The sequence below is a fragment of the Onychomys torridus genome, chromosome 6 (genome assembly GCF_903995425.1).
Source record: "Onychomys torridus chromosome 6, mOncTor1.1, whole genome shotgun sequence".
NCBI lineage: Eukaryota > Metazoa > Chordata > Mammalia > Rodentia > Cricetidae > Onychomys > Onychomys torridus.
Genome location: NC_050448.1, coordinates 65,162,839 through 65,189,631, shown reverse-complemented (window position 1 = coordinate 65,189,631; position 26,793 = coordinate 65,162,839). Strand labels below are relative to the sequence as shown.

The 26,793-nt window shown below is 54.0% G+C and overlaps 1 protein-coding gene across 7 annotated transcripts in view; it reads right to left on the bottom strand.

The window, feature by feature from the left end:
* The window catches only part of Mef2d (myocyte enhancer factor 2D), a 29,823-nt gene extending 16,740 nt beyond the window's left edge, over positions 1–13,083 (bottom strand). The window contains exons 1-2 of one of the 7 annotated variants that reach the window (XM_036190655.1): positions 12,991–13,083; positions 12–195 (exon numbers count right to left, since the gene is read on the bottom strand). In XM_036190655.1, the coding sequence (XP_036046548.1) occupies positions 12–65 (54 nt within the window). In that variant the 5' untranslated portion in view covers positions 66–195; positions 12,991–13,083. The other 6 variants (XM_036190659.1, XM_036190653.1, XM_036190656.1 and 3 more) reach the window with 6 other exon arrangements.
* Between the last annotated feature and the right edge of the window lie 13,710 nt (positions 13,084–26,793).

The following is a 26,793-nucleotide window of genomic DNA, read 5'->3' as shown; positions in this document are numbered from 1 at the left end:
GACCTCCTTACCTGGCGGTTCCGCTCATCAGTGATTCGCTGGATCTGAATCTTTTTCCTCCCCATCTTCTCCGGGGGTCCTTAGTGCCAGAGAGGAAGGGGCTGCTGGGTGTTGGTCAGGAGCCTCACACTGTGCTCATGAATGTCTGGGACTAGTGTTCAGTTCATGGTCTGCAGAACACCTATGCACAGCCTCCTGGGAGGGAAGGGTCATAAGAGGATTGTTAGACCCCAGCTTTGTTACTTGAGATGTGGGCCAGGCTCACTACAGCTGTGACAGACTAGTGGCATTTCTGCCCCATCCCCAAATTGTGGCAATACTGGCTCTAGAGGAAATGTGCCCCCCCCAATACCAAGTGTAAGTTGGGCTCCCACTGGGGCCAGTACTTGGTCTAGGCTGATTCCCCAAGTCACTGTTCTCCTTGGGCTTAAGGTCACACAGAAGGTACAGGGCTCTTGGCTTCTGAGGGTCTGCTTTTTGGAGAGCACCCACACCCTACTCTCTGTAGAGCTGTCTGTACTACGTGTTGTACTCCCCCACCTCCTACCACCACCACCTGGGCCAGCGGAGGCTCTGATGCTGGAGCCACAGTAAGACCATGTTGAGCTAGTGCCAACCCAGACTGAGAGCAGCAGGCAAAGAGGATGTCTGATGCCCCAGTCCAGGCTGGCAGCAGGGTCCTTACATGGATTAACAGAACCTGGGGACAGTGGAGGCTGGAGTTTTAGAATGCCCACCCCAACCAGAGGTGTGTACTTGTCTGCTTCATTCCCTCAGCCCAAGTACAGTTTTGGTTTGAAGGAAGGGTGTCCTGCTGCTTAGACACAGACAAGCTACTCTGGTCGGAGGGCAGCAGATTACTTTCGCTAACTCCTCACCTCGTACCGGGGACTGGACCAGCGGTCCTGCCCTCACTGGGAAAGCGCTCTGCCCAGCTGCACCCTCGGCTCCCACTTTTATTTCCTGAGCTAAGGTCTTGCTGAGTTCCCCAGGCTGGACTTTAAATTTGTGATCCTCCTGCCTCTACCTCCCGAGAAGCTATGATGAAGGAAGGCCTGCACCACAAAGTCTGGCTTTGTTCTCTGATGACTGTGGTGTCGAGTATGGAACCTAAGGGTGTCACACTGCCTAGGTAAGTGCTCCATCACTAAATTCACTCTAATCCAGGCCAGCGTTTCTGTAAAGGGCCAGAGACTCAGCATTGCCATAAATTCTGTAGCAATGTTTAGCTCTGCTGTAGCAGCCTGGTGACAAGACAACAAATAAAGAATATTGTTGTTGGTGGAGGAGGTGGTGGAGGTGGTGGTGGTGGTGGTGGTGGTGGTTGTTGGTGGCGGCAGCGGTGGCAGTGGCCCACACCTTTGAACCCAGCATTGGGACTCAAGAGGCAGGCGGATCTCAGTGAGTTGAGACCAGCCTGGTCTACATAGTGAGATCCCTGCTTAAAAAAGCAAAAAACATAAAAATAATAAATGGGGGTGGGGATAGGCAGGAGATATGCAAAGAGGGTGCTCTGGGGAACTAAGAGAGGGCTTAGCATTTCAGAGCCCTTGTTGGTCTTGAAAAGGACCTGGGTTCAGTTCCCAACACCTATTTGGAGAGTTACAAATATTCATTTTTTTATTTATTTTGTGGGGGTTGAGGGGATGTGGGTGGGGGAGCAGGGTTTTTCTGTGTAACAGCTCTGGCTGTCCTGGAACTTGCTTTGTAGACCAGGCTGGCCTCGAACTCAGAGAGATCTGCCTGCATCTGTCTCCCAAGTGTTGGGATTAAAGGTGTGCACCACCACTGCCCAGCCTACAAATGTTTAACTTCAGTTGTAGGGGATCTAATGTCATCTGGTCTCATAGGCACTACACAAATATGGTGAACAGACACACTCACAGCAGGGAGGTACGGGGTTCCTCAGCCAACAGCTGGGTGCTGAGCGAAACCTGTGCCTTTCTAGCCTATTCCACAAGGCCAGAAGGTTACAGAGTAGGTGAAGAAGTTGACAGGCACCTTACTATGATGGGGTGGAGGGAGGAACAGTTTCTACCTGCTTAGGACCATCACAGATCACATGACTGACCCTCAGGATTCATTGTCTAGCTTTCACTCTGCTTAAGTATCTACAGAGAATAACCCAGCTTCGTTTCTCCCCCTGAAAGGAAGTGTTCTGTCTGCATGTATGTATGATCATCAAAAGAGGGAACCAGCGCCCTGTTCCCTTACTCTGATATTTGACGAGCTCCACAGTCCCGGGCCTTCTACTGCCCACCCTCTGTATCCCAGACCACCAGCAGCCTAGATAGCCCTGCGTGACCCAAATAAGCAGCACTCACTTCTCCTGGCCTGTGACACCAACTCCCTGCAGAGGCTCCAGCCCGAACTTCTGGATTTACCCCGACTCTTGGGGCCATCCACAAACAGCCTCCCCATTGGTCTGGGCAGGTGGGAAGGCACACTGGGGCAAGGGCTACGACAGTTGACTTTTTTTAGGGTTTCTCTGGCCCAGCCTCAGGAACTCCAATCGAGAACCACAGTGCAGGGACTCCTGAGCCCACTGGCCATGTGGCTGCCTTCCTTCGCGTCCCCTTTCCTATCTCCTCCCACAATATGCAGTCCATGAACAGTCATGACAGAACCTCTCTCCAGCTTGCACCCAGTGCTGTCTCCTCAGGCAGGGCGGCGTGAACTGTCTCAGTGTTTTCAGCTTTCCAAACAGCTAGACTAATAATCTTTCTAGATCACAATCTCTAAATAACCGTGCTTCTCTCCTGTGCCTGGTTCCCCCAAGGTTGGAGCTTCATGAAGACAGGAACCACATTTGTCTTCTTACTATGCTACTGCCTGTAGGAAGGAGCCCAGGAAATCCCTATGCAAAGAAAATATGGGCCTGTGAGAAGTCCTTCCTGCAGTCTAATCTCTGTCCGTCCTGCTCTTCTCACTGTCCTCTGCAGCTTGGACACCACGAACCCTCCAACCAACCCTGACACCCTCACGCTCATCCCTCTCTACACTCAGCTTGACTGGTGCAGAGGGTGAGACTCCAAGTCTTCTAAGGAGCAGCCCTGAGCACATGGAGATGGAGAGGATGGGGTTGCTTAGGCAACTGTCGCCTGGCAACCAGCTCCCTGGCTGATCTCCTACACTGCCCCCCCCATCCCTGCCGCATGCTGGGGGAGCTAGGATATGAGAGAGATCATGGCTGAGAAGGCAGGGAAGCCAGAGAGACCCAGTGAGTATCCTTTAGCAGAGGGAATCTGTCTGTTTAAGAGGTCAGATCCCAGCAACCCTGACTCCCTCTGCACTAGCTCGGTCATTTATAATAAGCCCATGCCTCCCAGATCTTGCTCACTGCTGTTCTCCCTCTGCCAGAGGACAGACCCTGCCTTGGGCAGTCCTTCCTCCCAGCTAACCACAAGTTCTTTTACAAAGCAGGCTCTGTCCCCTGTTGCCCGCTCCACACTGCTTCAAATTCTTTGAAAGCCCTGGAGCAAGAATATGAACTCGGTCTTGGTTCCGGAAGAGTAGTGTCTGAGCAGAGATGGTCACAAAGGACCTCAGACTGACCCAACTTCCCTTCTCCATCAGGAGGTTTTAACAAACACCTGGGCCTGCTTAATTAGTCCTCTGTTCAGCAATCTAACTAACTGGCAGGAGCCAGAGACCTGGGCTTCTGCTCTCCAGATGCAAGCTCTGCTCCTGCATGGCCTGGACAGTGCCCAGCCCCCTCTTCTCTCACGCCCTGGCCTTTGGGCTGCTTTTTTCTTCTTTTTCTTTTTTTGCAGGGGTGAGAGGTTAAGAAAGGGTCTGTGTAGCACTGGCTATCCTGGAACTCACCCTGTAGCCCAGGCTGGCCTCAAACTCAAGAGATCCGCCTGCCTCTGCCTCCCGAGTGCCGGGATTAAAGGTGTGCTCCGCCACCGCCGCCGCCACCACTGGGCTGCCGCTCTTCTAAACATAGTCTGCAGCTCTTGGCAGACATGCTGAGGTGCCAGGCCCCAGGCCTTCCCATCCTGACCTCAGACCACAGCTGTGTCACAGGGGTGGCCCTCAGCAGGCTCTAGCAGGCCGTGACAGCAGCAGCAGAAAGGAGGCACTGGCTGGTGGTATCTGAAGGGAAGCCAACAGCAGGGCAGGGGGTGAGGTGGGAGGTGGGGGGGGGGGGGTGGTAGGAAAGTCTGGGATCTAGGATCCCATGGCAACGTGCACAGTTCACACGCAAAAGAGGGACAGGTGAAAAGGAAAGGGGCACTGGTTTGAAGGACCATGGGAGAATAGGCCCTTGTCTCCCTAACACGTCACACCATTCTGGGGTTTCAGAATGAGGCATCTCAGTTCCTGTGTGAAGGGCCTGGGTGGAGATGGGAGTGGGGTCAGAACTGGTTCCTGTAGCCATTACTGAAGGGCCAGGCAGGAACATCCTTTCTCCAGCAGTCTCTACTTTCTCAGGTCTTTAGCAATGCACCCCTATTTTCTGCTCCTCAGAGCCTTCTGCTCTGAGTACTGTGTCCTGGTTGCCCGAGGCTCTAAAAAGCTGCCTGCATCTGACTCTGGAGCCCTATACCAGCAGGCTCCAAAGGAGCAGAGGCCAAAAAGGCCCAGCCCTGGGCTCTTCCTGAAGGGAGTGGAAGGCAAGGAGTATCTGCTCTCATTAGGCACGCCCCTCCCTTCTGGGCCGCTGGGGGGCCTCAGGCTGGGACTCGGGAAAGCTGCACAGAAGACAGCTGTCATCCTCCTCCACCCTCTCCCCGCAGGGCTGCAGGGCATGAAATAAGCAGCAGGCGCTGGGGGAGGGAGCGACGATCCAATCCACCTGTCACCCCCACAGTCGGGTAGCCTGCTTGCTAGTGGGAGGAGGCGTGGGCAAGGTGGGGACAGATGCACAGACACAGGAAGGAGACAGAAAGGGCCAGTGAGGATGGGAGAGCAGCTGGGCTGGGCAGTCGAGGGTGCCCCAGCAGCCTGCCCTGGGGGCACCCTCCAGGCCCTCTCCTCTCCTCCCTGCCCCAAGCTAGCTCTCTTCTCTTCTCCGGAGTTCCCAACAGCATACGAAAGCGCAGGTCCCAAGCCTTCTAAGTTCTGTCAGGCTGACTACCTAAAACCCTGGTTCCCACCATGTCCCACCATCCCCTCCCCCAGCCAGCGCTTGGGGTTGGGCAGGGCCTATTTTTAGCCTGGGCAGTGAGCTAATTATAACTCACCAACAGGGGACCTGAGGGCGGGCTAGGGCTAGGGAGGGGTGGTCCCAGGCATTGTGACCTGCAGAGATAGAAACTGACTTGCGGAGCACCCAGTGGGGCTGGAAGCCTTTCCCTAGCGTCCACTGGGCAACTCTCCCATACTCCACCCTTGGCTTCCCACCTCTCCTGTCCAGCAAACCTCTTGGGAAAGTGTCATCCTGTTTTCTCCACGAGGGACTGTCAACTGTGTCCCACTCCCTGTCCTTCCTGCAGCAGCGGAGGCTTCCTCCCACCCACAGGGACGTTCCTAGAACCACCCGCTGAGCCTTAGGAACCACTACAGGCAACTGGAGACCCATCCTGGTAGCAAAGGGGTGAATGAGGCTAGGCAGTGCCAGAGAGTTTGCAGGGTCTGGGCTGGGCTTCTCTAGCCTGTACTGAGATCCTGCTGTGTGCCAGCTTCACCCCTGGCCACACTACAGAAGGGTAGAATGGTGAGGATTCCCCAAGAGCCTTCCACCCCACTACTCTGCTCCTTGGCTTCATGGAGGTGCCCATCAGGAAGAAAGTCAACCATGTAGTTCCAAAGAGAAGTCCCCTCAGCCCCAGGACGTGCTTTCTGGACTGTCTCCCCTAGCAGACGAAGGAGAGCTGGCTCTGGGCCACTATGTTGGGGCCAGTGCCAGGAAGAGCACAGGAGGCCCTGGGACCAGTTGCAGCTCTCAGGGTCCTGTCCAGCTCTGGTACACCTATGGGACCCAGAATTTGGGGCCTCCAAGGATCCTGGTCTTGGTTAGGCCCAAAGTCACTGTCACTGGTCTGGCCCATCTTTGAAACCCAAGCTTGTGCTTTGCTTGAGCTCTGCCTAACAGGCCAAGTAGCCATGACTCACTGCTGCTCATTTGCATGGCGATTTGCATAGTGTCTCCACCCTTATTCCTCCAAATTCAACTTCCCACTCCAGAGCATAAGGCCACCCACATCCAGCAGCTCAGAGCTGGCTCTATCTTCTCTGTCAGAACGCACAACCAGCACAGGGAGAGAGCCTGCATCACCCTGTCACTCCGGTCCAGGGAAAGGAACAGAAGGGCACAGCCCAGCTAGGAACATCTGGAACAGGGCTCAAGGTGGGTTAGCAGCAGCAGCAGGGTGTCCTAGCCTACTGCTGGAGTGCACTCTCTATGGTTCAAAGTGAGTCCGACACTGTGGACATGAGTTAGATCATAAAGAGGACTTTGAAGACTGGGTCCCACTCAGAGCAGACTTCATCTGAACCTAGCCAACCAAGACAGGCAGCTGGAGCCATATGGGGATCGTGAAGGCCCCTTGAGAACCTGGAAGTCTAACCTTCATCTGTCCAGTTACAGCACCTCCATATTAACCCTCTGAACTGAGGCCCAGCTGAGACTGCCTACTCTGGGAAGTCCTTCCTGGTGTCTAACTACTCTCATAGCCAATGGCAATCTAAGCCTACTTCAGTCATCCAGACAAGAATAGTGTATGAGGGACCTTGACCATCAGAAGCCTTGGTTGAGGAGAGGTGGGGGCAGTTGGGACCGTTAAGTGTGTCACCTAACACCTCCCTACCCTACTTCCCCCTGGGGTCTCAGGAGACAGAAGTGAAAGCTGCAGCTGGGCCTTGAGGACAGATCATCTTGACAGGCGCTGGGATGAGCATAATGCCACTATTGCAACAAGTGGATGCCAGCTAGAGGGGTGGGGAGACTTCTCACTGAAATGAAACAGTGGAGAGTTCGGAGCGTGACCTGGGCCACAGAGCAGGTTGCAGAATCTCACAAAGGCTCTCTCCTGGGGTACCACTTTTTGTTCAACCATTCAGGAACAGACCAAGAGCTGGCTTGGGGGGATGGGGGCAGCGCACAGAGTGAAGGGCCACCCACACTCAGATGGGGCAGGCCAGAAAGAGGCCAATCCAATCAGGGAAGGAAAATCCTCCTGGTATTGTGACCTCAAGGAGACCAAGGATTTAAAGGGGCCTTGGGCGGTGGCTGGGTCTCTAAGCCCTAGGCAGAAGGTGGCAGGGTGGCTCTTATGGGGATTAGCTCACTGCTTTAAGAGAAGACACTGGGCTGGGTGACTGGCGGTGGGTCCTGAGCACCCTTGGGAAGACATGTAGTCTCATCTAAACACACCTTCATCAAACAGGGTTCACTGTTTCATCAGAACACAGCAGAGACCCCTCTGACTTTGTCAACAATGGCTGCTGTCTGTCTATGTATGACCCAGAGGGTTCCTTCCTCTGTGGGGAAGCTCTCAGGGACTTCTACAAGCAAGGCCCATGCCTGGGAACAGGTGAAGGCTCCCTTTCTCCTCAGCTCCCCACCCCCAACTGCAGGCTGACAGGTGGGGGAGAAGAGCAGGAACAGCTGGGCCAGGACACCTGTTTTCCACTCCACGCCTGGCCTAGGGTCTACTTGGGGACCACACGGGCAGGCAAGTCTGCCAAGAGACAGGCAGGTGTGGGGGCAAAAAGAGAGGGGTCCAGATGTCAGGGGAAACAGCAAGAACCACCCTGACTCATGGTACATGCCAGAGGAGAGCAGCCAGGCGGGAGGTCAGCCTCCAGCCCCTCACTCATAGCCGCTGCCTCACACTTCCTGGAACAGGAAGAACCCAGAAAAGAAGCCTATCCCCTTGCCACTGGCCCCACCCCCACCCCCACCCCAGTGACCCTCTTGTCTTAGTCTAGTCTCCCAGCCTTCAAACCCAGGCTGGGGGGGAGGAGGACATCACTAGGAACAGCTAAGGACCTAGGATGTCTGCAGGGCAGGTTTGGAGGCCGGGAGGCAGCTGGCTTGGCATGGGAAGGAGGGCCTCCGTTTCTCATGCCACCCCAGGGTCTGGTGGCCCCTTCACAGCCTTCTCAAGTTCTTATCCCTACACCCCAGGTCTTGGCTGAAGGTCCTGAGAGAGGGTGCAGCTGTGACCCTTCCCGCTGAACATACTTCCTCCAGGAAAGGCAGGGGTGGGGAGGAAGACAAGGCTGCCCTGCCCCCCACCCACCCCGTGCTACCTTCAATCTCTTTCCTGTCTGCTCCAAGCAGAGTTCCAGGGGCCTCGGTGTGTTGCTGGCTCCTGCTCCAGATCCTTGCTTTGGGGCTTTCTTCGTTTGGGGGGTTCTGAAGGAATTACTGTCTCAGGAGTCAGAGCAGTGCACCCCCAAACTGCCCCCAAACCCTCCCAGAGACTCGGGGTGCTGCATCACGGTGGCACTGTGGTCAAGAGTGGCCTAGAGCCTCACTCCTGCAGACAGGGCCTTCTTAGACAAAAGCTCTCAGCCCTCACAATGGACTCCACCGAATAAATCCTTAGTCTTTCAGCCTCAGTTTCCCCAAGACCAGCAGCAGACAGATCCCTGCCTATCTTAGGACCCTTCACAGAGACAACAAATGGTACTCCCCTCATCCAGTTCTGGGGATCTCAGAAGTCTTCATTTTTGACTCTGAACTATGAAACTGGGTGTACATGAGTGAGGCCGGAGGGGAGAGCTAGGGACAGGCAGGACACGCCTTCCCTGTGGCATGTTGTCTGCCCAATGCTAGGGGAGTGGCCCCACAACAGCCAGGGGCACCACGCCAAGGTCAGTGACCAAGCCTGAAGCTCAGGGCCTCCTGGGAGGGTAAGTTTAAATGAGTAAATATGGTCCCGCCTGGGTGTGGTTTGCCACAGGCCAGAGCTTGGGGCAGGTCACTCCCTCCAGTACCCTACACAGAAGGGGCTGTCAGCCAGTCAGCCCCCTCAACCCATGCCACACTAGTAGTCCTGCCCAATCCTGCCAATGACAACCGGCGTAGGGGTGGGATGTGGGCTGGGCCTCCACAAAGGAAAAGTGGGTCTGGAGAGTTTCGGGACCTCCTAAACCAAGGATTTGTCCCTAAATGCAGCACGGGAGCCTCCTTCATGGGAGGTGGAGACAAAGATCAGCATGCACCATCAGACACACAGGGGCCTATGCCACTAAAAGGGAGACTCCTGCTCACCTGGAAAGCTGAGGCTGAGGGGGGAAGGGGACAACTTACCCAAGGGCTCAGACCAGGGTGGGGGGCAGAGGCTAGCCAGGGAACAGAGCAGCAAGGGAGGGTGGAAGTCAGCCAGTGCTCCCTGACTCACAAAGCATGCTCTCCACAGACAGGTCCTGCCTGCCCATCTGTGCTCTGACCTCAAGGCCTGCTCCAGCCCAGGCTCTCGGGGTTCTGTGCGCCTTTCCCCTTCCTGCCTCTGGTCCCTCACCACCCCCCACTCTCCAATCCTTTAATCATCTTTACCACTGCTGCCCCCACCCCCGCAGTGCAACAGCTGCTCTGTGGGTGTCACACCCCCAAGGGTGCGCTGTACACCTTCCCGCATGTGTCCCATGACCTGCTGCAGACTGCCAGGTGCAGCAGGGCCTGCAGGAGACCCCCAGCCTGATTTCTGGGGAAAGGGGCCCAGAGGTCAGTCTTCCCACAGCTCCAGGACAACTCCTCAGAGTATGTTTTGTCCTAGGCAGGGCGAGATGAGAAAATATTCCAGGAGCCAAACAGCGCCAGCCCCACTAGGCCAAAGGTCAAAGCCTTTTTAGCAGAGTCACTGGAGAGTGCCTGAGACTCCCCTCTTTCCCCTGGCCAAGTTAAGAGCCATCTTTCCCCCAACCTAGCTTCACAGGGAAGTTCTTTCTGATACCCAAGCTCTATCCAGCCTTAACTGTGGAGAGGGCAGCGTCAGCCACATCACAGCCAGATGTCCGCTTCTATAACACAGCTCCTAGCAGCTAATGCCACCTCTCCCCCATGAGTAAGTCACCAAACTGGGACAGAAGGACAGAGAGGGTTGGCTGGACTCTGGCCCCATGACTACCTCATAAAAGCCACCAGTGATTACAGCGATGCGGAGGCTATGCTGCATGCGGCCATTCCTCCTTCCCGCTTCCCTGTAAAGAAGATCATTTTCTCTGACCAACTGCCTTCAGAGAACCTACAAATCCCAGGCATGGTCCCAAGGGGTGGGAAGAGCCCATCACCACAGAGCCACAGCCCTACATCTGACCCTTGCCAATGGGCCCTGGGCTTGCCTTGGATCATCAACCCTCTCAGGGAACTGTATTTGTGACACACACACACACACACACACACACACACACACATACACACACACACACACACAGTATCCCTCTTGCCTGTAGGCCACACTGTCGGGGAGGGGGCGGGGTGGGGCAGAGACGTGGACACAACAGAGAAAAGCCAGCCTACCCACCCAACTCCAGTGTGAGTGGCAAAATGTCCAACAAGGGCAGGGGCCAGGCCATGGCCTGCCATGGAGGGCAGGGGGCTCAGTTGGCAAGGAAAACAAAGCCGAGATGATGGGCAGAGGTCCAGGCCAAGGACACAAGAGCAAAGGATGCTGCAGCGGAGGCCTCTTTCCAGAGCAGGGTCAGAGCGGGGACTCAGGGAGCCCCTGGGTCCAGCTCCCAACTGGGGAGATTTCCTCTACCTTTCCCATCATACCACCCAGGAAGACCAGGAGAAGAAAAGAAAAAAAACCTGCTGGAGAGATTATATAACGGCAGCCAGCCAGCCTGTCACATCGCCCAGCCTATGAGCACTAGAAGCCGGAGCAGGGTCCTGCAGCCCAGGGTCACCACACAGAGGGGGATGGGCAACCTGCACCTGCCTCCTGTCCAAGTCCCCCCCACACGCTGCTCCAGGCACTGGGCTTAGCAGAGGCAGCACAAGCCCTGTGCCCATCCCCCAACACAAGGCTTCATACTTTGTGACTGGGTCCTGCTGCTTCTGTAGGCCAATGGCTGCAAGAGCAAAGCTTGTGTGTGTCTTCATTCTTAATCTTAAGAGTCTCTCCCTACATGAAATCTGTGGCGGAAAGAGGGGAGAAAACTAACCTCTGATACAGATTTGCTGTGTGGTCTCAGGTAAAATGCTTGACCACTCTGGTAGGGATGGGAATGAATGAAAGCTCTTGCCTTCCAAGTGACTCTTCTTACAAAAGTGCATGCAGCAAGCACACACAGCGTATGTGTGAAGGGCACAGGAATCACAACAAAGAATAGGACTACTGAGATCCCAAGGTCCCAGTGTCCGTTTCTGGGGTAAATGGGAAAAGTGCTCTACAGTAGCTCCAGTATTCCCCAACCACCCCACATAACAAGGTTCTCAGCCACTCCCACAATCATCCCACCCCACCCCCATCCTGGAAGACGCAGGAAGGAAATTCATTCACAGGCAAGGCCATGGGAGCTGGGACAGCCAGGCTGAGCACTGGGGCTTGGTGGCCGGTGGCCAGAGGCCAGAAGCTGGGTGTCTGGGAACACTGACAGGTACCTCGTCAAAGCTCCCCTCCGCGGATACCTCCGTTAGCGCTGGGAGGGGAATAGAAGGTGGACAGCTCCCAAGGCCAAGTGCACTCAGTAGGCTCCCCTCCGAGATCCGGCCAGAGCAGCCCAAGGTCACCGTCCCAGACGGCAAACTTCCCACAGTCGGGCAGGCAGCTCAGACCCACTGAGGGCTAGGGGGAGGGGGAAGATCCGCCACTCACTCAGCCAAAGCAGCTAGGCCTCGGAGGGAAACTCACACGGGGAGGGCAGGGTACCGGATCCACCCACTGCACTCCCCTAGCCTGGCCCTAATGCGCCCGTCAGTCTCAGGCAGAGCTGGCACTCGGGACAGGCTGGGTAGCCCAGGGCCACTGGAAACCCCAAAGGCTCGGTGGAATCTGGAGGAGGCCTCGCTGCCCCATCTCTGCCCTGGGAGGCCGGGAGCATCCTGGTCCCTCGGGCCAGCCTCACCACGCGAACCCTACTGGCACCAGCTCGGCCAGCACCGACCAAGGGAGGCCACGAGAGGTCCTGTCAGATGTGAACAGCGGCAAACTCCTGGCCAGGGGTTCTCCAGCTGGCGTCGCTGACACACCCGACCCGGGGGCCCCCACGGGTACGAGATCGCGGCCAGAGCCACGTGCGCTGCGCCCGCCGGAGCGCGAGGCGGCGGGGGCTCGGGTGCCAGGCGCGGCTGTCACAGCAGACGGGCCCCAGCAGCACCGCCGCCGCCGCCGCCCCGCCCGGCCCGGCCCGGGACGCTCGTGCCTGGGCGCCCTGGCACCCCTCGCGCTCCAGACCACCCTGCGCCCGGCCGCGCGGCGTGGGGGAGGGGCTCTTAAAGGGGCCGGCGCGCGTCGCCACTCACCAGCCCGCAGGGGAACGGGGTTGTCACGGCGCCGGGAGCCTCGGCCCGGCCCACGGGATCCTCGGCTGCGCGAAGCCGGAGCTCCGGCGGGGAACAGCGAAGGCGCCGCGTCCACGGGGCCTGGGAGGCGCCGCAGGACCCGGACCCCCTGGTGCGCGCGGGGGCGGCGGCGGCGGCGGCGGGCGGCGGGGACGCGGCCGAGCGCCCAAGCCGCCTCGACGGTTGTTGATATTTTGCTTCCTTCCTCCTTTCGGGCTCTAAAGGCAACTCCTCCAGCCCTAGACTCGAGGCCGACGTAGGCACCGCGCAGCCTAGCTTGCGGGATGGGAGGGGGGGAGGGAAAGACGAGGGTGACGGACAAGCGGGGGGCCAATGGGAGGGCCCCGCGGGGCGGGGGCGGGGCCTGGCAGGGCGGCCTTTGGACGCAGCCCCGCCCCCTGCCCTCGCCTGCGCCCCACCCCGCCGGGGCGCGCGACCGCGGCGCGTGGAGCCCAGATCCCTCCGCCTGCGGGACAGAGCGAGGCCGCGGAGACCTCGGCACCCCGACCCCAGAGTTGACAGAGGTCTAAGTAGATAAGTTCTGGGGACACTGTAGAGTGTTGGGAGGCCCCAGCTCCTCCACTTACTGTGTGACAAAGCTCCGAAGCCAGCTCGCGTTCTCCCCTCGGGGTTACCTGGGGAGCTCCGCTGCTCCCTCTACCTGTGACAGGTCCCCTCCTTTCCCCTGGCCCGGCTCGGTTGACGCCCAGACATTTAAAGCAACAGTGCATGATTCTCGGGTGACCTAATCTTCAGTGCCTGCGGCCCCAGCGCACTTAACTACCAAAGGGCAATTTAAAGGGGCGGGACCCCAACCACCACCTCCCTTGCCTTACAGGAAACATCCAGGAGCCTCGTCATAAAGAAGAAATAGTCACTCTCTTTTGAAAAACAAACAACAACAACAACAACAAAACCTTTTAAAATCCCTGGCGGCTTCCGGGCGTGGCGAATTTTTAAGTGCTTCACAACAAGATTGTGAACACTGACCCGTCAGACTTCCTGTCCAGCATCCTGCTGTCACTTCCAAGTCCTCTGCTGGCTCTACCTGGAGCCTGAGGAAATGAGTCTGGCTTGGACTTCAAAGCCTTGTAGAACAGAGGTTCCTCACAAGCTGGGGTCTGGTTTACTGGACAAAGCCCTTGTTCGGGGTTTGGGTGGGAGAGACTAGGAGAGGAAACACGTGGTGGGCTAGAAACATCAGTCTTGGAGTCAGACTGTCTTGGTTCAAATCCTTCCACTGGTTATGAGGGGCAGAGCACATTTCTTAACTCTCCGTCCTCTTGGGTAAAACGAAGGTGGTAAGGACAGTCTCTAACTTGTGAATCTGGTGTGAGTTCAGTTCCCCATAGACTAGGACAGTGCCTCATGTACTCTGTAATGACCCCTGGGCTGCTCAGCTGCAAAGAAGAGCCCGTAGGCCAGGAGGAGCCCAGACGAGGCTGGCTCCAGCGGGAAGTTCAATAGGGTCTGTTCTGCAGAGAGCTTGGAGCCTGGAGCCTTACATGTACCTCCTTAAACAGGAAGCTAGCAGGCTCCTATTCCTTTGGCCTCCCTTTCCACCTCTTCTACTTGGCCCCTCCTTCCAGAAGCCCGATTTATACAGTATCACACATGGTCCCCAAATGTTGCTCTTTAGTTTCCCTAGTAGTATGGGGGGTGGGGCTCCCAGCGCAGAGATGCCAGGACTCTTGAGCAGGCTGGTTTGCCCCCAATACTTCAGGGAGGGCATCTGTTCTTCCCCAAGCACTTGGAGAACGCAGCAGCCTTGTCGGGCTCCAAGAGAGCAGGATGGGAAAGTGCCCTCCCGGTGGGGACCCTCCCCTCACTGGGGCCTCTATTTTTAGTACTTCCCCAGGCTCGAGCTGGAGAAACCGTTTAGTCATCAGGGTGTTTATTTTCCGGCTGTTTCCGACGTCGGGAAAAGCAGAATGTTGAGACTGGAGAGATCCAGGGCTGCTGTAAAAGACTTCTTAGGAACAGGCCTGGGAACACAGCCTTCAGTGGGTCCCAGCTCATAGGAAAACAAAACAGGATGGGCCCGGGACAGCTAAGCCCTCAGGAGTTTTCAACCTGCCTCAACCTTGGAGGCTATCCAAGCTAGAGAACCCTCCGGCCCAACTCTATTGGAAGATGGTTTCTCAAAACACCACCGAGCCCAGAAGAAACTCTTTCCCAGAATCCCCCTCCCCAACCTCTCGTAGCTCTGCCTGGTGAGCCTCCCGCCAACCACAACCCCAGCCAATCTCAGACCTGAGGCGGGCCTTCCAGAGCTATGATTGGTTGGCTGGGCATTCTAGACCTGGAATGTTGAGTCCTTAACAAAGGAATGAGGAAGGAAGGTGAGTCACCTGGGGGAAGGTATTAAAGGACTAGCTAGAAGGAGAAGAGGGAAGAGCTCCGGGGAGGTGGGGGCCCTGGACGCTGACTGGACACCACAAGAGACCAGAGTAGGGGGCAGGTAACACTCCAAGTGGGGCAGAATCCAGAGTCTGAAAACGTCTTGGAAGACAAGAGGAAAGGTAACAATCGTGAGGTCTTGATTTCCACAGAGGACCAAAAAAGGGCCAAGGTAATGTTGGCGGCTGGATGAAAATTGGACTTCCTGAATTCTTTTCTTCTGGCCCCTGGACTTCCCATCCCAGAATCCTCTGGGTGGCAAATGACCGTGTCTCACGTTTCCTCTCCCATCTCTGGCTATGCACTGATCTCTTATTAATTTTTTGTGTGTAATTAATTAATTAATTTAGTGTGCCATGGTGCATGCTCAGAGGTCAGGGGACGATTCTGTGGGGTCGATCTCTCCTTCCACCTTTCCATAGGTTGGGGGCTCAAACTCACGTTGCCAGGCCTGCACGGCAAGCGCTATACTGGCTAAGCCATCTCGCCGGCTTCTACTCATCTATTCTAAAGAAAAGTCACCTTCCAGCCCAAAGCTGCTGTAAAATCCCCCGTGGGCCCTTGGAACACTTAGCAGCCCACCGAAGTCCTCATAAGAATACCGTCTAAACTCAACCTGCAATGCCATCTTGACAAGGCTCTCTGGCAAACAAAACTTAACCTTCCTTTACCCGCCCCTCCTCCGGCTTCTCTAATTCACCTGTGCTTGGAAAGGTCTTCCCCGCAGGTCCCCGGATCCCTCTCAGCCTCCCTCTTCCACCTGGCAATCCTTCCTCAACCTAGGAAAAGTGCTCCTGCCGTCCCTTCTAGATGGTGAGCTGCTTGGCAGGTCCCCCCTCACCTTCCTTCCCTTGCACCATCTGGACAGTTCTCAGTCCCCACCTCCACCGGCAACTCAGCCACCCAGCTCATTCTTCTGCCAGTTTTTGGATGATCCCAGCAGAGATCCCCGCCCCCATGACTCCCCGCAACTACCACCACGCCTGCGAGTCGGACCCTCAGCAGGTGGGCGTGGGTCTTCTCAGCGCGAAGGTGGGACGCTGCCCTCTGTCCCTGTCTCCTCAGGACGCACTAGCTGGCTGGGTTTGGTTTCTCAGGTGCTTTTCCTCACCAGCTCCTGAGTTCCTGCGGGCATGCAGAGCTTTGCAGAGCTGGCGTGGAACGCGCTTAGCAAATGTATATGCACAGCTGAGTGAGTTAGGATTGTGCAAACTCTACTGAACACCGCATTTCTGCATCGGTAATCGTGGGAGCCTACGACTCCGCTTCAGGGCAGAGGTGAGGTGAGGGATAGATAGCCGAGTCCGCCGGAGTCAAGTTCCGTGTGACACAGTAGTGCCCCACGCTGAGAGTCAGGGTGTCTGGGACCAGACGTGGGGATAAGAGCAGAGGCCCCTGGAGCTGAGAGCGAGAGGTGCCAGAGCGGGTCCCGGGTCCGTGTACCCCCACAGGAGCTCCCTGCCCCCGGCTGGGCAGGATGTGGTGGCAGCTGCAGTTGGGTGGGCAGGATGTGGGGGTGGGGGCAGACGAACACAGCCCGACAGTAGTCTCCCCCACCAGCTCCTGCCTCCACCCCCTCCGGGTCACGTGCTCTCAGCTTGGGCACCGACGGACTATTTCCCATTTTCCGCGGAAGGACATCTCAAACCCGTCGCCACGGACCTTAGTTGTACCACGCCATTTTCTTGCCCCCATCTCCAGCCTAGGACAGAAAGTTTGCCCGGTACACATTTCTGTAAAGCGCGGATTAACTCGGAAGAGGCCCCTTTAAATGCAAATGATCGCCTTCTTGCTCCGCTCCCCCCCAACCCCCATCCCAACTTCTCTCCTCGTGCCCAAACTCCACCAGCTGCTATTGACGTCAATCGTGCGTCAGCATCGCCAGCCCAACCAGACAGCACGTGGGGGGAAGAAGGCAATCTTAAAGGGCCAGTCGCTCAGGGCCTCTTAGGTTACCGGAGAAAGGAAAAGCGAAGTGGAATGTTGGAAACTGTTGGAGCAGGAAGAAATGCAGGGGAGACTTTGAGAAGGACTGCATAAGGCCGGCGAAGTGGCTCAGCGGATAAAGGTGCTTCTGTGCAAGCCCGAGATTCATTTCCCCAATTAGCCCCTGACCTTCACATACATCATTTGCTCCCCCCCCCTACCCGCACACGTACAGTACTAATAAACTTTTTAAAAAGACTTCTCAGCATAGGGGAGTATATTCTTTTGTCCTTTTTTATTTTGCTCTCTACATTGTGTGTGTGGTAAGTACGAATGTGGAGATCAGCGGACAATCTGCCATAGTTGGTTCTCTCCTTTCACCTTGTGGGTTCCCGGGTTTGAAATCATTCGGTTGGGCGATTCGGAGCAGTAAGCGCTCTGCACAGCGGAGCCCGATGACCCCCTTTTAACCCTCTCCTCCTTCTTCCTCCCCTTTGGGGCTTGAACCTAGGGACCTCACACACACTAAGCCCACATTCTACCACTGAGCTCCGTGCCCCAGCTCAAGAGGGCGAATCCTAAACCAAGCTTTTCCTTTAGATTCCCCGAGACGTTTGGGTTTGTTTCTCTGGGAAAGAAAACCAGGAGCTGGAGACGCAGGCTGAGTCTAAAGGCAAAGGAGCCTTGGCCTTTAAAAATCATGAGTTGCCAGGCAGATCTCCTATGTGTTCAAGGCCAGCCTGGTCTACAGAGCAAGTTCCAAGACAGCCAAGGCTACAGAGAAACTGTCTTGAAAAACTAAACAAACAAAACAAGAACCATGAGTTCTAGCTTGGGTGGAAGCACCCACAGGGCAGGCGGGTCTCTCTGAGTTCCAACTTGGTCTACATAGTGAGTTCCAGGGCAGGCATAGTGAGATGCTGGGGTGGTGGTGGACAGGATGGACAACAAAACCAAAAAACCTGAGTTCAGTCTTTTCCCTGTCTGTACACAGTGTTGTGCCTCCATCTAGAGCAAAGGACAGAGCAGACAGTTAGGTATTCATAGGATGGGAGAATTGGTGCTTTGAGCCCCACGCAGACTCACCTTTACCAATAGGTTCTCCTATTTGTTCTGTGCGTGCTGCACACACACTCAGGTGCCAGCTGATCTTGTTTTCTGGATGCATACAGCATTTATTGAGAGGCTCTTGCCTTCGCACCTTGGAGCCATGTGCAGTGAGACCTAGGTCCCAGCTCTGGCTCTACTGTTGATTTGTTGGTTGACCTTGGACAGTGGTACTTGCTGTGAGTATTCAATAAGGCAATTTCAGCGTTAGCCTTTTGCTTGTTTGTTTGACAACACTTCACTGTGGAGCCTTTACTGGCCTGGGACTCACTGAAATCCTGCTGCCCCTGCCTCCAGAGTGTGGGGTTTAAAGTGTGTACCACCATGCCCAGCTTTGCTTTTGTCGTTGTTCATTACATCTACTTTAGCTACTCTGTTGCTGAGCCTACACGCATAGCATGCTTGCATGCAGAGGTCAGAGGACACAACCCGTAGGGGTTCCACTTCCTCAGGCTTGATGGCAAGCACCTTTTACCCAGAAAGCCATCTCACACAACCCTTTAATGGCGGTGCATGCCTTTAATCCCAGCACTTGGGAGGCAGAGGCAGGTGGATCTCTGTGAGTTCGAGGCCAGACTGGTCTACAAAGAAAGAGTTCCAGGACAGCCAGGACTGTCTCTGTCTCAAAAAACAAAAACAAACACAAAAAAATTATTGCTAGTGTGTGCACACATAGGCTTCAGTGCAGGTGTGAAAATAAGTGCAGGTCACCAAGCTTGTCAAGCGCTCTGTGAAGTACTTGTATGGCACTTAGCTCGGGGCAAACACTCAGGAGTAGTGCAGCATATGTGTGGGGTTGTCAATCTGTTTTTAGGACAGAGTCTCACTGGGCAGCGGTACTGAGATTGAAAGCCTGGCTGAGAATGCCTTTTGAAATGACCTTCTCCCCTACTAAACTGTGAGCTTCTCCAGAATAAGGCAATAAAATTTATTCCCAGCACCAAATGCAAGGCAGAGCTTATAGCTGGTGCTTTAAGAAATAGTTGTTGAGAGTAAGCAAGGTGGCTCAGTGGGTAGGGGCACTTGCTGCCAAACCTACAATCTGACTTCCATCCCCAGGCCCCACAAGGTGGAAGGAAAGAATTGATCCCTGAAAGTGATCCTCTGACCTTCACAAGAGTGCTGTGTGCGTGTGAGCACGTGTACACACACACACACACACACACACACACACACAACTGTAATAAACTAGTGTTTGCTCAGGGCTGGAGGACTAGCTCAGTAGTTGAAGTAGATGGCTCAATGCTTCTGAAGAAGACTCCAGTTCAGCTTCCAGTACCCATGTCACAGCAACCTGCACCTCCAGCGCCAGGGGATCTAATGCCAGCTCCTCAGGCACCCGTGTACACACACACACACACACACACCAAAATAAAAGTAAATCATGGGGGTTGGGGATTTAGCTCAATGGTAGAGCACTTGCCTAGTAAGCACAAGGCGCTGGGTTCGGTCCTCAGCTCCGGGGGAAAAAAAAAAAAAAGGAAATCATGATGCTGGGGGGTGTTAAAAAGCACTTGTGCTGTGCAGTGGTGCACTCGGGAGGCAGAGGCAGGCGGGTCTCTGTGAGTTTGAGGCCAGCCTGGCTTACAGAGTCAGCTCCAGGACAGCCAGGGCTGTATGGAGAAACGCTGTCTCAGAAAAGAAAGAAGAACGAAAGAAAGAAAGAAAGAAAGAAAGAAAGAAAGAAAGAAAGAAAGAGGAAAGAAAAGAAAAGAGAAAGAAAGAGAGAAAACATTTACTGCTCTTGCAGGGCCTGAGTTCATTTCCCAGCACCCTCATCAGGTGACTCGCTTACATATTACCCACACACAGACACATAACTAAAATTCATTAAAAAAAAAAAAAACCAGGCTAGGTATGGTGCTATATGCCTTTAACCTGAGCACTTGGGAGGCAGAGGAAGGTATATCTTTGTGAGTTCAAGGCCAGCCTGGTCTGCAGAGTGAGACGTTGTCTCCAAATGAGGAAGGGCTGGATAGATGGCTCAGCTCTTCCAGAGGACCTGGGTTCAAGTCTAGGGTCCCACACGGAGGCTCACAACTGTGTAATTCCAGTTCCAGTAGATCTGACGTCTTCTTCTGCCCTCCTTTGACATCAGGCATGCAGACAGCACATAGGCATGCTTTAGGCAAAATAATAATACAATTATAAAAATAAAACATAACGATACATTTTAGCTAAGCTTGTTGCATGAAGGCTGAGGATGTAGCTTAGTGATATAAGACATGAGAGACCCTTGACTTTCCTTTCCAGCACACACAGAAAAGTCATTAAAAATAAATTTTATTTTTCCTTCTGATTTTTTTTTTCCGAGACAGGGTTTCTCTGTGTAGCTTTGCGCCTTTCCTACAACTCACTTGGTAGCCCAGGCTGACCTCAAACACTCAGAGATCCACCTGCCTCTGCCTCCCGAGTGCTGGGATTAAAGGTGTGCACCACCACCACCCAGCAGGCTGAAACTGCTCTTTTCTTTCTTTCTTTCTCTCTCCCCCCCCCCCCCCCCCGAGCTGAGGACCAAACCCAGGCAAGCGCTCTACCACTGAGCTAAATCCTCAACCCCTCTTTCTGTTTTTTGAGGCAAGGTCTCACTCTGTAGACCAGGCTGGCCTCGAACTCACAGAGATCCACCTGCCTCTGCCTCCCAAATGCTGGGATTAAAGGCGTGCGCCACCACTGCCTACCTAAAGATTTCTTGTTAGCTTAGTTTTCAGAGTGTTTGGCTAGATGCCCAAAGCCTGGGTTCAATGTCTCATAAACCAAGTATGGTGGTGCTCACCTGTAATAAATACTAGCACCAGGAGGATCAAGCATTCAGTCATTGTGGCGGTTTAAATAAGAATGGCTCTGTAGGCTCATATGTTTGAAAGATTGGTCCCCAGTTAGTGGAACTATTTGGGAAGAATTAGGAGGTGTGGCCTTGTTAGAGGAGGTGTGGCACTGAGGTTTCAAAGGCCCACCCTAGGCCCAGGCCCAGACCCAATTTCTCCCTCTCTCTCTCTCTCTCTCTCTCTCTCTCTCTCTCTCTGATGTATCAGGAATCTTAAAAGTTCTTATTAATAAAATCAAACCCGAGGCCAGTTATCGGGGTGAATGCTGGAAGATCAGAGAAGCAGAACAAGCCACAGCTACCTCACCTTGCCAGTTCCTCAGCTGATCCTGTTTCCTCAGACTGGAAGCCTCTGTGTCCTCATCCGAATGGGTCTGAGGGTCTGAGGGTCTGAGGGAAGGACAGGAGCAGCAGTGAAGGGTAAGGTTTATAGCTCTTAACTATTGCTCTGACCTCTTGGCTTTTAACTCTGCAATTGGCTCTGTATTTCTTATGTAACAAGATGGTTACATCTTCTCTCTCTCTCTCTCTCTCTCTCTCTCTCTCTCTCTCTCTCTCTCTGTCTCTCTGCCTCCATCCTGTGGATCTGGAGGTAAGCTCTGATGTACTGCTCCTGCATCGTGCCTGCCTGCTGCCACACTCCCTGCCATGATAATAATGGACTCACCATCTGGAACTGTACGCAAGCCCCGATTCAATGCTTTCTTCTATAAGTTGCCTTGGTCATGGTGTCCCATCACAGCACCAAAGTGACACCACATCACAGTGACGAGGACAATCAGCCTTGGACTGCATAAAGAGTGAGTTCCAAGCCAGCCTATGCGACAGCAGACACCATCTAAAACAAAACAATACACACCTTGTTAAATGAATACAAAGAGAAAGTTAATGACTTTAGAGTCTCCCAAGTCTGAACTACATTCCCACCCTGACGTTATCCCGAGGGAGAGAGTAGTATGATCATGGCAGGTTTCAACTCTCAAGAACAGTTCAGCTTTGTAGCTAAAACATGCCTCAGCTAGCCATGGGAACCATGGGAGGCTGTACCTGCTTCCTGCCAGGAGACTCACAGCCTTCATTCTCATCCTGTAGCCCAGGATGGCCCCAATCTGCAATCTGACTTCAGCATAGAGTGTAATTACAGATATATAATGTACTGTCTCAGGCAGGAACATCTTGGCCTGTTACTAACTCAGCTTGGGTGTTCTCTTCTGAAGCCCCACCCCTGCTCTCCCCCACCCCTACCTACCCCCAGCAGCCATTCTTTCCTCCCTACTTCTGCCCCTGCTCCCCACCCTACCCTTCGATCCCTGTGGTGAGAGAGCAGAACCTCCTGTCACCTGGTTCCAGGTTCTTGTGGTTAGAGACCACCTAGTCCTTGTCCATCCTGTCTCACTGAGCTCCTTGTCGGTTTCTGTCACCCTTTCCAAGACTGGAGGCCTGACAGACACCAGAGGGCACTTCCTGCCTGGGAATAACTGAGATCGGGAGGCAGTGGTACCAACTCATCTTAGAAAAAGAGGCCCAAGGAGAGCTGAGACTCTCCTCTGGCTCAGAGCAGCCCTAACAACCCATGGAGCCCAAAGAGTGAGGTGGGTTTCCCCACAGGAATCTCCCAGCAGCCTCGGTGCTGGCTCCACCCTCTATAGAGGTTGGGTGACACCAGGAGCAGTGTGTTCCAGAAAACCCCAAAATAACCCATCTTCACTGTCCAGCTGCTATTTCTGTCCACTCTGTTTAATTATTCAAACCTAAGTTGGGGAGTGAGCTATATAAAGCCCTTCTACTTGGGGACCCAGGAGAGCTGGGAACCTCGCCAGGTTGCAACAGCATCAGGCGATGGGGTTTGGTGAGATCACTTGGCCCAGGACTAAAAGTACCCGCTGTCTACTATCTGCTGGCCTCCTCAGCTAGAAGGCAGCCTGCAGGCTACCCACTACAGTTCACACCTCCAGCCTGCTGGGAGCTAACTGCCCCACCCCACTAAACGACCCTTCAGTCTGCCAGTGTCTTGCCTCAGCTGGCTCTGTACTAACCTCAGGGTCCAGCTTTTTTTTTTTTCCCAGAGGGGAAGGTAGGCAGTGGTTTTTCAAGACAAGGTTTCTCTGTGTAGCCCTGGCTGTCATGGAACTTGCTCTGTAGACCAGGGTAGCCTCAAACTCCAGATCCTCCTGCCTCTGCCTCCTGAGTGCTGGAACGAGGCGTGTGTGCCACCACCAACTGGCTCTGTCTAGCTACTTAACTCACACACACACAAAAAATATTGTCAAACCCAGTATCAGTGACCCAGGAAGGCTGGATGTCAGAGGACAGACAGGTGAATCTAGACAAGCACCATGCCTTCGGAGGGTACTTGCTATTGGTCGGTGGAAGGTCTGGGTGGAGAGATTTTGGCCGGCCCAGACACTGAGTCTCCCAGAACTGCCCACATAAAGGAAGGGAGTGAGGGTACAAGTCTTTCTAGTCAGGGCCCAGCCCTGGTCTGCTTGGCCCTAAGACCAGTGTGGTTTCTCAGGGAGCCCACTGCCAGCTGAGAAAACAATGCTCCTGAGTCTTCCCCCTGAGATTCTCCCACCATGGGCTACGTGGGAAGATGGCCCCGGAGCTGTGGTCTTCATTTTGAGATGTCATGGGCTGGCTACAGTGGCCGGTCCTTGGTAAGAAGTGGTGTGAGGGCTGGCTACTACATGCTTGACAGGTGGGGCCTTGGAAATGTGTGTGTTGACAAGAGCCAGCCAAAGTGACGAAAGTGCAGCCTGAGCTAGTGAAGAAGAGTCCCCAGGTCCAGACCCAGAAATGCAGGCCAGGATTCGAAAGTACCAGAGGTGACATGCCCGCACAGGCTAAGCGCCAGAGTTGGTATGGGGCCTGGATGGGAAGCAGCCCCGTTCACACGTAGGCCTTTTTGGATCATGTGTCCACATACCAACGACTAGTAGCTCTTCAGGTCCTGCAGGGTCCAGCAAGACTCTCCCTACGGAATCACCACTAGAGTTTCCAGGGTACTGATGCAGGATGGGGAGGATGCATGGTTACCAAGCAACAGAAGGTATCTAGGAGGGGTCCTGGCACTGTTAGTGAGCAAGGAGACTGCAAAGAGCTGGGTGAGCCGAGCTTAGAGCTCTCTCCTGCCTCCCCGTAGCTACAGAGCAAGGATGACCACAGCTCATCAAGTATTGAGAAAGAAGTGTGTGAGCCTTCTCTAGCTTGGTGACGCTGATAGGTGGTGCCTTAGACACTCACAGGACTGAGAGCCTGGGCTGTCTAAGGCTAGGACAGGAACTATAAGGTTAAGCACAGACCTGGGCTTCAGTGTAGCCCAGGACAGAGTGCTTGCTTGTTGAAAAGGCAGGGGGAGCCGGGTGGTGGTGCACGCCTTTAATCCCAGCACTGGGAGACAGAGGCAGGCAGATCTTTGTGAGTTCGAGGCCAGCCTGGTCTACATTGTGAGTTCCAGGAAAGGCACAAAGCTACACAGAGAAACCCTGTCTCAAAAAAGAAAACAAACAAACAAACAAAGGGGGGGGGGTATTTAGCTCAGTGGTAGAGCACTTGCCTAGCAAGCATAAGGCCCTGGGTTCGGTCCTCAGCTCTGAAAAAAAGAAAAAGAAATAAAGAAAGGGCGGGAGGGTTTCTGTTTTAAGGCCAAAGGGTGACTCCTGCAGAAAAGTGGGTAGAAGCAGGTGGGAGCTGGAAGCAGCTTGATGTGTCCCCTTAGTAGAACAGCATACACCGGGTCTCTGATACTTTTCAAATCTAGCTTCCCTACCACACACTACCTTTCCTGGTTTACTTATTATTTTACTAGCTTACTTACTTAGGGTCTTTTACGGTCAAGACTGGTATCAAACTCAATATGCAGCTGAGGATGACCTTGAACTTCTGATTCTCCTACTTTCCAAGAGTGCTGGAATTCCAGCACTCTGCCCAGCCCTCCTTTCAGTTATGAGTCTCTGGTAGGGGGTGGGGTGGGGTGGGGTCTTATTTTGAGATAGGATCTTACTCTGTAGCTCAGACTTGCCTTGAACTCTACTTATCCTTCTGCCTCAGGCTTTTGAGTACTGGGATTACAGATGCACGTGACTGCAGCCAGCTTTGTTGCTGTCCTAAGGGACAGGGTTGTACCCGGTAACCGAGGCTGGCCTGCAGTTTGTGATCCTCCTACCTCAGCCTTTGAGGCCTGGCATCAAAGGCTGTACTACTGTGCCAACTCCGACTTTCAGGTAGGCTGCCCTGTGGCACAGATGGGCAGGGTCCATCAGCTGGAGGGCTCATAGAATCAACCGAAGACAGAGATCTCTTCCTCTCCCGGCCTTCACTCACTTGGCTGTGTCTTTAGCAGGATTTACGCCACAAAGTCTCTCCATATTGAAAGAGGGCCAGTGCCATTCTCTTGCTGTCTTTTACTGCCTCAGTTTCTCTCCTGATGAGAATGTCTTTATTCAACAGGCCTTTACCAAGCAGCCAGAATCCACTGGTCAAAGTATGGGAGAACCCCGAGGGGTACTGGTACACATACCCAGTGGGCTGGCACCTCAGCAGGTTTATTGTGACAATGAGTTCCCCCATGGGGCACCTGCTAGCTACCAGTCTTCTGCCATTCATCCTGGTATGGCCCTTACCTCCTGTGGCCCCATCCTCTAAGAGGAGATGGAAGCTGGAGTCATGGTCTCACATGTTCCAGACCTAAGCCAGGGCTAATTGCTGAGGGGACATGAGGCAGTGACAGAGCTTCTTATGTACAGAAAGAGTTGGGGACAAAATGGGTCTGAGTTTTTTCCTTTCCATTCCTGCTCTGTGCCAGCTACTCTGCTTTATACCACCACATTGTTCACCAAGGCTTGGAGGCTTGAAGATCCCAGAAGCCAGTGAGTAAATTCACATCCACCCAGCAACAAGGGGCTGTGGGGCCAGATGGCCCCTCATGTCTAGAGTCCCAGCTTTCCCAAGGCTGGAGCAGGAGGGCTGTTGAGAGGCCAAAGCTAGTGAGACCCTGTCTCAAAAACAAAACACAACTCAGAAAGTAGCTGTGGGATTGCAGTTTGGTACTGCATGTGCCCAGACAAGAGTAAAGGGTAGGGATCAGGGGAAAACCAGCCTGGGTCTTCCACTGTCCAGGAAGAGAGCCAGCACTCCATGATCACAGTGGCAGAGCTGCTGGTGGAGAAGTAGTGAAGTGTAAGGAGTCTTTTTCTGTCCCACCAGCTCCCAAATAATGACATGGAGACTTCTTACAAATTACGAAAGCTCAGCCTATAGCTTAGGCTTGTTTCTAACTAGTTCTTATAACTTAAATTAACCCATTTCTATTCATCTACACTCTGCCATATGGCTCGTGGCTGTTACCTCTCCGCTTGCACATCCTGTTTGCTCTGCCTCTCCATCTTTCTCTTCCCAGAGTCCTCTCTGTCCCCAAAAGTCTCACCTATACCTCCTGTCTAGGTATTGGCCATTCTGCTTTATCTCACACCAGCAATACATCCTCACACAGTATACAAATACCCCACAACACCGAAGTACACTTAGAACAAGAACTTACAAACACCATGGTGAAAGTGTCACAATAATAATAATAATAATAATAATAATAATAATAATAATAATATCAGTCCCCAGTAGCCAGGTCCTATGTGGTGGTTTAAATGAGAATGGTCCCTATAGGTTCATATATTTGACTGCTTGTTGCTGGAACTGTTTGGGAAGGAATAGGAGGTGTGACCTTGTTGGAGGAGGTGTGTCACTGGGGGTGGACTTTGAGGTTCGAAAGCCTACATCATTCCCAGTTAGCTCTCTCTGCCTGGATCAAGATATAAGCTCTCAGCTACTGCTGCAGCACCATGACTGCCTGCCTGATGCCATGCTGCCTGCCATGATGGTCACGGACTCACCCTCTGAAACTGTAAGCCCAATAAACTCTTTCTCCTGTAAGTTTCCTTGGTTGTGGTATCTACACAGCAATAGAAAAATAAGACATTGGGGCTGGAGAGATGGCTCAGAAGTTAAGAGCACTGGCTGCTCTTCCAGGAGTCCTGAGTTCAATTCCCAGCACCCACATGGTGTCTCACAACCATTTGTAATGAGATCTGGTGCTCTCTTCTGGTGTGTATGCATCTATGCAGGCTGTATACAT